At 32.9% G+C, this 15,772-nt stretch overlaps 1 protein-coding gene across 1 annotated transcript in view; it reads right to left on the bottom strand.

Annotated features, from left to right (window-relative positions):
- CDH10 (cadherin 10) overlaps window positions 1-15,772 on the bottom strand; it is a 128,838-nt gene that overhangs the window by 41,228 nt on the left and 71,838 nt on the right. Inside the window, exons 3-4 of the mRNA XM_037529178.2 lie at window positions 1,709-2,003; window positions 35-154 (exon numbers count right to left, since the gene is read on the bottom strand). Of these exons, the coding sequence (XP_037385075.1) occupies window positions 35-154; window positions 1,709-2,003 (415 nt within the window). The remainder of the gene's footprint in view (window positions 1-34; window positions 155-1,708; window positions 2,004-15,772) is intronic.

Raw genomic sequence — 15,772 nt, 5'->3', positions numbered from 1 at the left:
CAAATTAATAAAACACTGATTCATGATTCCTGACCTGTTTCAGGCTCCACAGAGAAATATGGCTGCCCTTGAAGTATGCTGTAAATGATTCTGGCGCTGTTCCCATACGAAGGATCATCGGCGTCTGTAGCTGTGACTTGCACCACAGAAGTACCTGAAGTATCCAAATTCAGCTTAGTTCTGCACAGTACCAGAAGGAGGAGCAAAAGCACTGGTTTTCATGGAAGACTTAAATGATTTTTGGCTTTAATAATGACCTCTTAAAGAAACATTCATCTATAACTTGATGAAAATTGTGTATGGAGGGTTGTTACAGGGAAACTCTGAATTCAACAATATATTTAGTTAGCCAACAGGTGGATTTTTAAGCATGCAATAGGTAATGCTACAGCATTCAGATAATAATAAATGTAGTCACCTTTCAAATGCTCAGGTTTGATATTTAATTTTCACATAATAGATTTGTTTCATGTAAAGGGCATATCTAATCACAAAGGAGTAAGTGTGTTCTTCTTCCCCCTCTTTCCACTAATTAACTATAAAAATAATTAACATCTGCTCTACAATACAATTTTATGAATAGATTAAATTCTAAATTTAGAAACAATCCAAGATGATCCCAAGTTCCATAAACTATTAAAAGCTATTTAATAAAGTTCAAGATATTTAGAAGGGCTTTATAGTAAGGCGATTGCTAAAAGTCCTTGGGATTTAGTGAAGTAAATATTAAATAATAATCCCAGAACAATGCTTTTGAAAAACAGTGTTGAAATTTGATATTATGAGTGTTATTTTTAAAAGTATCAGAATTGTTTCATCAGTTTATTCAACTTCTCTCACATTTGAACAATGAAACTATTCTACTTAATTCGAAAATATCTACCTCTAAAAATGTTATCATAATTTCCTGGTATTTAATTATCTGTCATACACTATCTAATAAAAAAAAACTGTCAACTTTCTTTGCCTATAAATAAAACATCCACTTATTTGCATTGAAAAGAGAAATTTTATTTTCTTGAGTATTATACTTCTTGTTTTCTTATGTTTTGTGCCTGAGGATTTTTCCACAACCCAAGTTTGTAATTCTATATGAGCATGTCATTAGCTATGGATTTTCAACTGGTTTATTTGAATATGAAATTGATAACAGTAGTTTTATAAATAATGTTATAGAGAAAGGATTTTTTGAACAATCAATGTGAAAGATTTAGATATAATCATTTCCATCATGTATTATGTAGACAATTCAGGTAAACTCTTTAAGCAAATTATGACTAGAATATATAGGCAAAGACTATATATATATATATATACATACATACATATATATGTGTATATATATATATACACATACACATACATACACATCTATGGTGTTCTCAATGTACTTATAATTGGGGTTAGGGTTGAACACACCTGATATTCAAATCTATGAGACAAACATTATATCTTTTCATAATTTTCTACTGATGCTCAATGGTATTTTCTCAGATTTTAGAGGTAAATGTCCATTTGTATTATAAAAAGCTTATAAATCTTAGGAAGTGAAAAACGATTTATCTTATTTCTGGCTCATTTCCTACATTAGAAAATAGAAAATGTACTCTGAGTAGAGAATTAAAGGTGATTTCAATTAATTATGAATTTCTTGGTATGTATTTTTATAACTTTTCAAAACCATCATAAATGCTATAAATAAACTTACCTACAACGGACATTTCAGGAACACTAGCTGTATAAACTTCCTCTGGGAAGGTTGGCTCATTGTCATTGATATCATGGATTTTGATCACAAACTCAGACTCTGGTTCTACTGGTCTCAGAGTTCTTCTGTTAATAGCTTGTGCACGTAGAGTATAAAAGGCCTTTTCTTCCCTATCAATTCTTCTTGTGGCATGAATGTCACCTGTTTTTTCATCAATAATAAAAAGAGTGCCAGCTCCATCTCCAGATAAAATATATTTGAGTGATCCATCTCCTTTATCTTGGTCTGAATGAAGCTAGGGGAAATAAAATAGTCCATATGCATGATAAGATCTAAAGGTACATAATACTGAAAGAATTCAAAGAAGGTCTCTTAAGTCCTGTCAATGAATGATAGCGTCATTTATCTCTGTTCTTGAAATGAAAGTTGAATAAGTATGGCCACACTCATCTTTAACTTGAAACAGTAAGATTAGCATTTTGCATATCAGTCTGATTTCATTCTAATGAAGAAAAGTAATAAAAATAAGCCAAATATAGCTCCCTCTTTGCTTTGCTTGGTAAATAAACATTTTCATGGGCAAATAACTCCCCACAAAGCCTTAACTCATCAATCTTGATAAGTTAGTACTGTCAACAGTTATTCTCTTCTCTGATATGAGAGTGAAAAATTCTTTTATTCTCACATTATACAGGCAATTCATCTCCTATAAACTTATTATTTGTTATTGCATTTTTATTAGAGAATTAGTGATGTTACTCATTCTCACTAATTAGTGAGGCCACTAAGTAAGAAAATTTGTACGAGACTTAACTCCTGCTTTAGAAACATAATACCTCATTGTTTGGTTCATACAAAAGTCAGCGACTGTCCACAAATATTTGCAGGACTCAGAGCAGGAGTACAAATGATCCATAAAACACATGCCTATATGTTTTAAAGTTCTAAATCAAGTTATTAAAGTATAATATAAAACATGTTCTATCTAGCTTCCTACCTTGTCAAATCTATATATTTAACAACCTCAAATATCAAGTTCTGTGCAAGAATGAGACAAATGCATGGCAAGCCTGTTTCCTACACCCTGGCCTCTGTCTACAATACAGTCTTCCAGAATCAAGTCATCATGTTTTGCATGCATTCACCTGGACATCTCAGACTGGTGTACATCTTATCCCAGTGCAAGTGCTAGTCCAGGATTCCTTGAGTCATGGACAAACTCTATTCTGTTTTTATAAAGATACCCACTAAGTTAGTTCTCAGGGTTAGGGGGGACGAACAACTGTGGGTAAGTCTGGCATTTGGGTGACTGCTTTTTGGACCGAGAGTTAAGTCTGGGGATGTTTAGGTAAGAAATAACAGGTTCCAAGTACTTTGAGGATAGTATTGAAAGGGATGTGCAGGTTCAGGATGTGAATATAACCTACCTTCCATAAAACTCCTACCCTGAAGGGATAAAACATGTAAAGATGTACAGGTTGTCTAAATTTCTATAAGTATTTATTAAAACATATATCTTCACAACCATGTCTACATGGAATGTAGACATAAATCAGAATAATTATACAGTCTGGAGCCTATACATTTTTAAGAATTGGAAACAATATCTTTCAATTATATGAAAGTTATAGAGATATTTATGCAAATAACTTTGGTTTTGCTCTTTAGATTGTTTACAACATGAAACATTTCCATCTATCCATATCTAGATAACGAAAACTACATTCAATGTATAGAATACTTTTGTTTCTTTCTCATATGGAAGCTTATGTTAATGAACCTGACAATGAAAATACTTTATATGGACGTGAAAACTTAAAGTACATAGCTATTTTAACAAAACATATACCTGATACAGTACTGCTTATTGTATTACTGCTTATTGTTGGATCTACAAAAGAAGTCTACTTTTTGGTTAATGGTAATCAGCATTTAGTCATCAAATTTGGATCAAACTTAATTTTCCTGATTTCTGTACAAGTAACTCATTGCAGACATAATAGACAAAGATAGTCCAAATGTATATGTACTTTGGAGAAAAATATAAAGTTAGCTAACAAATAGATTTTTACTGAATTTGTGGTTAATCATGCACAAAAGTATGGTTGAAATACCCAAGAAATATCTGCTTTTAACTAAAAAGCTCTCAAAAGTAACATATGACTGTGTTGTCCAGGAAACCACTCTCAAAAAGTCACAAGATTGATGCTTTGTAGTAATTGAAAATGCACATAGTTGCTGGGAAACTTTCCAATTACATGAATGTGCAACATAGCAGCAATTTTCCAAAGAGCAGATATAAGAATTGCATTTTTCTTGTTCTGTCTGGGAATCAAAATAAATCATGAAAAGATTTTTACCATTATCAATCACTTGATCAGTTATTTTTGGGTTATGTAGCAGACAACTATGGTGTTATATCATCTATTCATTCAACAATTTTAATACAGGAATATTTGTTTATTCTCATAAGAAAGTTACTTCTCAAAGTAAATCAACAGTTCCTTTCTAGTATAATGGAATATTCAAACAATGTAATGAAATTCAAAAGACAGACCACAGACTAACTCATAGGAATGGGTGAGTATCCCTTAAACAGATGACAGCTAAACAATTAGATAAAGAATGAGTAGAGTTTTTAACCTGTTTTTTTTTAATATTATTAATTTCACATCACATAAAGAACACTGGGTAAATACAGAATATAGATTCAGAATGCAAATGGATATAAAGTAAGATGGGGCTCAGACCAGTTTTACTATTCTAATCAATTAAACATGGCAAAAAAAAAAATGCTAGTTTGGTGAGATTTTAATTTTTTTAAACTAGTTTTGGAATATGAATCAGAGGAGGATTTTTACATTTATAATGCTACAGAGAGCAAAAATAACCTTGTAATTGGGCCACATACCGTGGGAGTTTCTGTTGGATTAGAAAATTGAACTTGGTAGTAGGGAATCAAAGAATTAAGGTTTCTAAGTTAGACTGTGGTTTTGAGAATCAGAAAACTAAGGAAAAAATCTTCTTTTACAATGGGAATATAAATAAGAGGAATGTATTAGACCTGTGGATTTTTAGATTTTTAAGTGTTGGTCTTAAGAAGGCAGACTTACAGTAAATTTTTCTTGAGACATACAGAACTTGCATAAACACACAAACAAAAAAAGTAACTTTCTTTTTACAAAGGAAACAAATGGACATGAACATGAGAATAAAAGACCAGAGGGGTGATATTTGGGGACTTGGCATTATTAGCCTATGTTTATTGAAAGACTATTTCAGGGTCTCCCCAGTGGTGCAGCAGTTGAGCGCTGGGTTGCGAAGCTGCCCGCAGCCTCTGTAGCGCTGGTTCAATCCTCGGCCGCCGGGTGAGGTTCCCACATGGCGCACAGACCTCTCCTGCCACCCGCTGCTCCCCTCAGCAGTGTACTTCATCAGTATGCCTGTTCTGCTCTCCGCCCTGGCTCTGGTGAAATCTCTCACTCTCCCACGCTTCTGACTGTACCCAGTGCTTGTATAAATAAATAAATAAATATTTAATAAAAAAAAGACTATTTCAATAAACATATTTGAGAAATGGGCAGGTAAAGCAAATACAAAATATATTTACCATAGTAAGTAAGATAAAGAGATGCATTTCTAGATGTCCTGTAACTTGATGGAACTGATGAGACAGACTAACAAGAATGTTGATGGTGATGGTTTTCTCACAGTTATAGAAAGAGACCAATGGATGGAACTCTTTACAGTCTCCTACCTAGCCTCTCCCTCTTTTTTACAATTCCTCTTTATTATATTATTTTTTTCCTTTTCATAGTTATTACACGCTTACACTTATATTGTCTTTATCACTCATTTTGTGTGAGTGAGAACTTTATTTCACATTACAACTCATTTAAATAAGCAACAATCACACAAAGGCTAGTCCTTACAACTGTACCTTTCTCATGCCTCTTTTGTATTGGATATAACATATCAATACTTGGATTTATTAAATATCTAGTTGAACGGTTTATTTTACTTAGAAGTGGGATTATAGATCATGTGTCAAATATTTTACAGCATGAACTCTGAAATAAGTTTTATATTGATTTGACCTTGTGTTATTTTATTATGTGAGACATTAAGTTTTCCTTAAACATAGAAAAAATTGTCAGATTATTGTGACTTTAGTTCCTCAGTAACACCTGTTCTCCGGTGTGAAACATTTGTGCCACAAATCTTTAAGAAGAATTTTATGTTAATACTGACCTTTTCTTTCCTTGAGGAAAGCCTATTAAAAATTCACAACCTGCTGTGTTCCTTGTAAATTCACAAGCAGATAAAGGACATGGCAAGATACATGACAATTAATGAAAATAGAACAACTGGTTCTGTGCTGCACATTTAAAATCATCTTCCTATTATTTAACTTTTATTTAGATGTGAATACTCGTAATCAAATCCTGATCATTTAAAATGTGACAGATTTCTGATAATTTTATAACATTTCAAATAAAATATTCTCCTTAGGATATTTCTCTAAAACATTGTTTATAAGATCAAAGGGGTTTTTTAACTTTGCTAGTTTAAGACCATCTTTATTTTAAGAGAACGAATATAAAATCCAATCAATTTTTATCACAAAGAAGTTAAATTAAGATTAAACTTTCAGGAGGGACTCTCAGGTGGTGCAGGGGGTTGAGCACTGCGCTGTGAAGCCGTCTGCAGCCTCTGCAGCACGGGTTCGAGTCCTGGCCAGCCAGGGAGAAACCCACATGGCGTGGCAGACCTCTCTTGCCTCGCCTGCTGCTCCTCTCAGCAGTGTCTTCAGTCCGTCTGCCTGTTCTGCTCCCTGCTCTCTCTGGTGAATTCTCTCACCCTCCCGTGCCTCTGACCTGCACCCCAGTTCTTGTATAAATAAATAAATCTTAAAAAAAAAATAAAAAAAAAGATTAAACTTTCAGGATAGGTGCTATCTTGGTGGAATTGTTGTTTCCTAATATCAGTTAATTTTATTTTTTAATGTCCTCACATTAAATGAGGGCATATAAAAAGCAGTCAAGTATCTGTAAACTATAGACAATTTAAGTAATTTGTACCAAGAGGACAACTGATAAAAATTTTCATGAATATATCCATTCTTGGCTAAAATAAAAATTTTAACAAATTTTAAAAAAGGAACAAATTTTAAAAAGTGAAAAAATCATATCTGTCAGTACTGCCAGAAAAAAATTAATTATTAGTTCATAAGAATTTATATTGTTGTGTGAGATTCTTTCTCATGCAAAATATCATTACCTTTTTGGATAATGGTAATTGTTGATACTTGTTCTAGACCAACAATTTGGAAAAATTTGAATTACATATGTAGAATTATAATGAGTTCTTTGAAGGATAAATTTTAATGAATGAATCACAAGAACTATAACATTTTCTATATACACTTAATTTCTTTTTTTTAAGATTTATTTATTTATGCATACAAGAACTGGGGTATGGGCTAGAAGCGTGGGGATAGTGGGGGGGGAGAGGATTCACCAGAGACAGAGTGGGGAACAGAACAGGCAGATGGACTGAAACACACTGCTAAGGGGAGCGGCAGGCAAGACAAGAGAGGTCTGCTGCGCCATATGGGTTGCTCCAGGCCAGGGGATCGAACTCGTGCTGCAGTGGCTATGGATAGCTTCATAGGCTGCATCTTAACCCCTTGCACCACCAGGGAGGACCTACATGCTTAATTTCTTGTGTGTTTATGTGAGCCTTACATTAACTTAAAATATCAGAAGTTGTTGAATATACTGCATCTTCTAACATACAGTAAGAGTTTTATGCCTGCTGTATTTCAAACAGTCAGTACATTCTATAGTTGCTTAAAAAATCCAGAATGTGGCAAATATGCTAGGCTATTCTGCTGGCATCATCATTAGCATTCTGCTGTAATTGCTCCAGTGAGTAGCATAATATCAAATGGGAAATAAAGCACTGAATCGAATAATTTTAAATTTACATCCAATAAAAAAATGCTAGTGAAGATGGCCCGGCACCAGAGAGCAGCTGAAAGCATGTTAAGCCAATCAACACAATCTGGTCAGAAATCAATAAGAAAACACTAATTTTGTTGAGACTGGGGAAAAAGGGAGAGATTATGACAAACCTTGAATCGGAATATGTGAGGCTCACAGAGTAAGTAAAGTTGGCTATTATTTTAATATGAATGACATAAGAAAATATAGACCATTTTTTATGAATCCAAATGATACTATTTTTCTTTCAAAAATAGAATGGAGAGAAGATATAAAGCTTATTCATGGAATATCTAAGCAATTATGATCATGTAAAAAAGCCCCATATATATAATGTAGATTGATATGTACTTTCCTAAATAAATTCTTTCTGGAACCAGAGGCAAATATAGAGAATTAAATGATGGATGGACAATGATGTTTGCAAAATTTAGTGTCTCATAAAAAATTAAATGGGGGGCCTCCCTGCTGGTGCAGGGGTTAAAGCCTCAGCACTATCAAGCTATCACCAGCCACTGTGGCCTGAGTTGATCCCTGGCCAGGGAGCTGACCCACATGGCGCGGGAGACCTCTCCTGCCTCGCCCACTGCTCCCCTCCGCAGTGTATTTCAGTAAATCTGCCTGTTCTGTCCCCCACTCTGTCTCTAGTGAATCCTCTCAGCCCCTGTACCTCTGGCCTATACACCAGCTCTTCTTTGCATAAATAAATAAAAATAAATCTTAAAAAATTAAATGGGCTGTTTTCCACATTTGAGAACGTTTCTCTACATCTCTCCTGCAAAGAAAAATTCCACTGGGAGCAGGATTCAATAATTAGAGGTTCCTCTTCCCAACCGATGTTTCAAAAGCACAGCCTATCAGGAGTCTGTGTAGTGCTTATGGGCTGCCCTGACTGGGGAGTCCAATCAAGTATGATCAGGGAGTTCGAAGGGCTCTCTTTCAAAGTCATTAGCAATGACTCAAGACACTGTAACATGTCAGATTTCTTAACAAAGCGTGCTATAAAATTCCTGAAGGCATCTCTAGCGAGAACTACTGTTAAGTCAAATTATGAGGTGTCTAAGCTAGGGTATATTTCTTTTTCTTTTTTTTAAAGATTTATTCATATAAGAACTGGGGTACAGGCCAGAGGCACCAGAGAGCGAAAGAATTCACCAGAGACAGAGCGGGGAGCAGAACAGTGAGAATGATGGAAAGCACTGCTGAGGGGGAGCAGCAGGCGAGACAGGAGAGGTCGGCCGTACCATGTGGGTTTCTCCCTGGCTAACTGGGACCGAACTGGCACTGCAGAGGCTGCAGACAGCTTCACAGCACCGCACTCAACTGCCTGGGCCACCAGGGAGAATTAATGAGTACCATAAAGACACCAAGATTGCATTGAAAGCATTTATTTATTTAAGTTTTCCTTAGACTTGCTCTATAGGGCATTATCTGTCTCAAGCCCTTAAATGGTATGCATCATACACAGAAGACACTATGTGTTAGTTTATCATTTATAAAGGAGTTCTTGGGAAAATTATTTTAGAGAAGGTTCATATGTTTTAGAGACTCCATCATTCTTCTTATCATTTTTGAAAATCACTAAATTGTGTAGAGTATTTCTTGTAGAGTAGCAATGACATTGAACATTCTACATCTTAGTCTTGAAATTGGAGAATTAGTGAAAGAAGATCATTTCTTTCTTATGACCTACATAAGGCCCTAAGAATCTTTCTTTCCTTCTTTTCACCAAGAAATGTATGAAAGGGGATGTGGAAGGAAGGAGAAGGCTAGGGAAAAGTAGTCATTGAAGGGATTTATTAATATAAGTACTGCATTTCTTGAACTGGATTGAACTAAACTGAAGAAAGTGATTAGAGTTTTTTATATTATTTTAGGACTGAGAAGTTTTGGAGATTATGCCACAGAGGCAACACTGGAAGCTTCTGGGTTTTCAAGGCTTATCAAGATGATTTATCTTGCAGCTATAGAGTGACAAGGAAATGATTAGATCCCAAACAACAGGCAAATGGCTGCCATTTCTACTGACTATGGTCAAGGAAGGAATAAGGGAAAAGGTGTTAGGTCTTTACATTTATTGGGGTTTTTTATTTAAAGATAATCTTTGAGAAGTTATAAACACATTCTAGAAAAACATTATGTGTTTGTATGCATACAATACAAAAACAATTTTACATTCAGTAGTAGGAAGTATAGCTATCCTCTGAAATATAGCCATAAACCACCAAATTAAAACAAAACAATACAAGACCACAACCCCCAGTAAACATTTGATTGCTATAGTAATGAACTTACAGACTAAATTGGGGAGGAGAAATATCTAGTCACCCCCAATTACTCTAACAGTTCAGCCATAATTTGACTGAAAGTTTATGAAAAACTTTTAGCCTGAAACAACCAGCCAAGTCCTTCCCAACATCCAGAACCACAGAAGCATAACAAATAATAAAATTACTGCTGTTGTGGTAAGTCATTAAATTTTGTGGTGTTATGCAGCTAACCAGAAGAGTAATCTATTTCATTTTATGAGTGTAATATATATTAATATTACATTATGTATTGATGTATATTAATCATACATACTTGTAGAACTTGTTGCTTTGTTTATGAGCTATTTTCTTTATAAGTTTTCTACTCATTCAAATGGCCTTTCCCCCCCATTACATTTTCTCACATTTACAGTAACAGATTTCTTCAAACTCCCTGATCAACAATTTAAATCAATATATACAATTAGGTTCCACATATTTTTCTCAGAAACTTTTAGAACATGCATCATTTTCTTCTAACACCCAGTATTACTGTTAAAAAATCTAGTCAAAGTTTAACATGAGTAAAATAAATGGGGAGGGTATATTGAAGCTGAAGAGTTCATTATTGTGGTTTTAAAATTTCATAATAATTTTTGAAATTAAGTACATTTATTTCAACATTTAATGGTGTCATTTCAGTTTGATCACTGAAATGGCTTTGGAAAAAATATGGTTTTTAACAGTTCATTATCTCTGGATTCTCTCTCTGTGGGTGTGTGTGTCTCATTCAATATATTTTAACATAATTTGTACTTAATTTTATTGGTAATTCTCTTCACATAAAAATAAAGACAATCACCCATTAAAATTCCATAGCTACAGTTCATTTTTCAACTAGGTTGTATCCTTTTGTCATTAGCCAAGGTGAAAGAAAGTTAGGTGAATTCACAGAGCTTATTTACATCAGTTAAAAAAAAAATAATGGTCTGAAGTTGCCAATATGTAATGTTTAGGAAAACACAACCATGTCAGTTTCGACGGCAAATGGTGATATTCCCACAAAACTCTTCCTACTGGATATAATATACTTAAAAATTGGTATAATCATTCAACAAAATCAGATGAATGGAATGGATTGAAAATGAAACTAGTGATGCACATCAATTGCCACAAACAAGTATTAACTTTAATTATTTTAAACTCCATTGAGAAAAAAACAAAAGCAAATTGTTATTTGCTTAAAATATTTAATCATCTCCAGAATGCAAGGTATTTTTTAAATAAGAGACAAGATGGAAAATTAAGATACTTTTGCACTGATTATAATTTTGCATGACATTAAGCAAAATATAGGAAAAAGACAAATTATATTCTTTAAATTGAGGGTAATTAAATAAATATAGTGCAGTAAACCAAAAATCATTTAAGTGTTGAAAACCTGTATGACTTTTGGTAAGTAATATTGAAAATTACATGTGTTTGGGGGCAAACTTTTTGTAATTGAGGCTACTTAATACAATATTAGTTTAATTTTATAATTTCAGAATATTTTATTATTATGGAATAATTACATAAAGAATTCATATCATTGTTTAGCAGTATATCATTATAAGTTATGATTAAGATTTAAATTTTTCAGAACATTCACAATTTCAAATATTCTTTTAAGCTACTCTATATTTAACAAAAAAGGACATATGATTAAAATGTAACAAATTAGGTAAAGCAATAGAATCTATTGTGATAGAAAGTTTAAAAGTCATAATTAATCTAAAGGACAGATTTAGAGAAAACTATTTTAGTTTAGATGACTACACTTTATATGGAAAACTATTCAACCCATAAAGGGAGTAAGAACATATTTATTTATTTAGTTATACAAGCACTGGGTACAGTCAGAAGTGTGGGAGGGAGAGAGAATTCACCAGAGCCAGAGCGGGGAATAGAACAGGCAGACTGACGAAGTGCACCGCTGAGGGGAGCAGCGGGCGAGACAGGAGAGGTCTTCGAGCCATGTGGGACCCTTGCCCAGTGGGTGGCTGGGGATGGAATGGGTGCTTCAGAGGCTGAGGACAGCTTCACAGTGCGGCGCTCAACCACAGCTCCACCCGGGAGGCCCAAGAACATATTTTAAGAGATACCGAAAATATATGACCTTTCTCCATGAACAAATGAAAAACTCAGAGTCAAGAAACAAAGATGTCAGCATACAAATTGTAAGAGGAAGAGGAAGAGAGATGAAAAATGTCAAAGAAGAGATATCTAGATTATTACAATTGACAACAACTTGGTTCCACAAACACAAAGCACATATTATGTGAGAACCAGGGTGTTCAGTGACAAAGAAACTAGTCTTTCTGTTTACTCTGCTATAACCTGCCAATATAAAACTTAACAATTATGGTATCTTAAGATAAAGTAACTTTTCTCAGTCTAGTACTATCTAATTCAGGATCTTTTATTTTTTACTTTAGTGACTTTTTTATCCTGTTATTTAAAAGCAAGTATCTTGCTGAGGATGGCCTGGAGTGTGTGTGTGTGTGTGGGGGGGGGATTATTTACCCAATATTTCTCTTAACTGGCCTCTTTATAATCATACATTTGATTCCCTGTCTTCTTTCATTAGTGCACACAAAGAAACATACTTTTAGGTAATTGGTATCAAAGGTATTATTTCCCCTTGTTTAGTAGAAAAAAACAGTAAAAGAAAATACACTGTGGTGATTTTACTCTTTAGGCAAATTATTATACAAGCTTGCTTTAGCCAAGTGTACATCACCACTAATTTTAGTAATGAATAGATATCTGTTAAAACTTATTATTTGGTTATGAAATTGTTAGCTATTAATTTGTATATACAAACTTACATCTATATAAATAAAAGAAACATACTTAGTAAATTTTCTTTTATTTAACAACAAAATGCATAACTACAATATGGATAAATTAACCCTAGATCAATGTCCAATCAGTAATATTAACCCACTATCCTTCAGACATTTCCCTATTGGTATGTAGTACCCTCTATATTTTGAAAAAAATGTGTTTATTGAAAGAGAAAAGTCAAAAGATGTCTATTCAACTGAAAACATCTGGCAAGAAAGAGAAAAATAATCCATTGTGATGCAGGGAAATTTGTGGTTAAAATACTATTAAAAAAGGAATGCATTTGACAATGAACCAGTTGACAATAGGAATTCGTGGGTTTTAAAGAAAAAAACAGGTTGTAAAATGATGGTGTGAAAACAAAGTTCAAATTTTGTAAAATGAAACATTACAAGCTAGTTTAAAATTACTATTTACAAAACAGAGAATAAAAATTTTCATTTGAAACCGGGTAATTGACTTAAATTGAAAAAATAAGTTTCTTTATTTTATAAACAAGATTTTGGTAGTTATACTGCTTTTAGCCAGAGAACAAATTAAATGTGTGGTCATACTTGAAATGTTTTGAAGTGTGACTTTTAAATGTTTTGATATTTTCATATAATTGCTCTTAAATGACTTACCAGTATTCATTATTTTATATCCAAATTTGTGAATATTGGATTATTTGTGTCCTACCTTTAACTTAACATGTTTACTGGTTTTACTTCAGTAATTCATGATCCCAGCTGCTCAACTAAAACCAAGATTTTTCTTTATTTTCTGTTGATTACATTAAAACTAGGCTAATAATGCTTTATTTGGAATTGTTTCCAAATCTGTAGTGTGTATGTATGTGTTGCAATATTCTACACATCTCTTTTGGCTTGCATATTTCTGGCATGTTAAATGGGCCGGAAGGAAACTATGTTTGAAAAGAAGCCCAACTACTAACATATGCCGTCATCAACAAGAAGTTATTACTTATCATGATCACGACACTTCCATTTCTGAGTATTTCCTTTATCTTTCTCTTTGCATATATATAATTGAAATTGCACTGAATTAAATATTTTTTTTATTGGTAGCTACTGTGTTTTTTGACTGATGTGTGCCCTGAAAATTATAATAATGCTGCACATTTGGATGGGACTTGAAAGATTTTATGAGTTTGCATATTCATTATCTAATTTAAATTCCCAAAATTACAACCTGCATGAATAGCTGTTATTATTTATTTTAAAAATATGGAAAAAAATAAAAATATGGAAAGTCTCTGAGAGATTATGTCATGTTTCTAAGGAATCTTGGCTGTTAATATGTGTTGATGTTGAAACTACAGATTTTTTTCTCTTTAAATTATTACCAATACATAAATAGCATAGCGATTTCAGGCTGCTAGAATTATATATTCTGTAAGAATCTTAAATAAAAAATAAAGAAAAATTCAGGCTTCTGTGTGATGTTGTATATATATATTTTTTCCCCTAGCATCCTAATATACTATAGTGAAATAATCAAAATTTCCTGGAAATACAGTACTAGATTTAAATCCTAGCTAAGTAATTTGTAAGCTAAATAACTCAATACAATAGGTAAATTCTTGGAAACTTCAGCTTCCTCTTGGTAAAGTAGGAATAGTAGCCCTGATGTTAGAACTATGTTATTTAAATTATGGCATTTTCTAAAGTGTCTGGCATAACTGGCACACATAATGCCCTCAACAGATGCAAACCAATATTATTTTAATTATTGAACATTTTAAAGTGCTAAATATATTTTATTTGTGTACATAAAGTCCTAATATTTTGTTTGCATGTGTGCATACACATAAAGTAAAAATATGAAACAGAATATGTATGAATTTGAAAACACTATTTCAAGAGGATTAATAAACTTCCATATTATTTAATAGTTACTTCAGATATATATATTATCTATAAATTTGTATTTATTTTATAATCAAGAAAAATAAAAACTTTAAGACATAGTAAAAAGCAAAACATACAATTTGAAGAGACAGAGTGAATATCAGAATAAGACACCAGGGATATTAACATTTTCAGACTGGCAATTTAAAATAACTATGATTAATATGCTTAAGACTCTAGTGGATAAGTAGATAGCATGTAAGAACAGATGGGCAATATAAGCAGAGATATAGAAATCCTAAGAAAGCTAAAAATAATAAAGTAAAGGAAATGCTAAAGACAAAAATAAAAAGTTCTGTAGCAAAACTTAAGAATGTCTTTAATGGCCTCATAAGTTGACTGGACATGTCTGAGAATAAAAGGTCTAAGCCAGAGTATATATAAATAGAATTTTTGGAAAATGAAAAGCAAAGAGAAAAAAGACTGGAAAAACAAGAGCAAAATATCTAGGGACTATGCGATAACTACTGAAGATCTGACATTTTAATGTGAATACCGAAAGAAGAAGAAAGAAAGACAGAAAAAGGAGAGCTAGAAGGAAGGGACTAGAAGGGAGTATTTGAAATAATGAGGACCCTTAATTTCCACAAATTAATGTCTGACACTAAACTACTGATCTGGGAAGCCCATGGCTGCCAAGGAGGATAATTATCAAAAAATTACACCCTAGACATATCATTTTCAAACTACAGAAAATCAAAAATAAAGAGAAATTCCTGAAAACAGACTACTAATAAAACGATAAAAATCAGAATTTTATCCAATTAATCCTCAGAAACATGTAACCTAGAATTCTGCATGCTATAGAATTATCCTTCAAAAGTAAAGATAAGGATATTCTCAGACAAATAAAAATCTAGGAAATTTGTTGTCAGTAAGCCTGCCTTGCCACAAATGTTTAAAGATGTTCTTAGAAAAGAAAGATGATAATAAAGGTCAGAAATTCAGATCTACATCATGTAAGAAGTAGCACAAAAAAGGAATAAGATTAGGTTAAATTAAAACTTGTTT

The sequence above is a fragment of the Talpa occidentalis genome, unplaced genomic scaffold (genome assembly GCF_014898055.3).
Source record: "Talpa occidentalis isolate TD23 unplaced genomic scaffold, MPIMG_talOcc4v2.1 talOcc4.6, whole genome shotgun sequence".
Taxonomy (NCBI): Eukaryota; Metazoa; Chordata; class Mammalia; order Eulipotyphla; family Talpidae; genus Talpa; species Talpa occidentalis.
The sequence above is the reverse complement of the archived record's forward strand: the minus strand, read 5'-3'. Positions and strand labels throughout refer to the sequence as shown.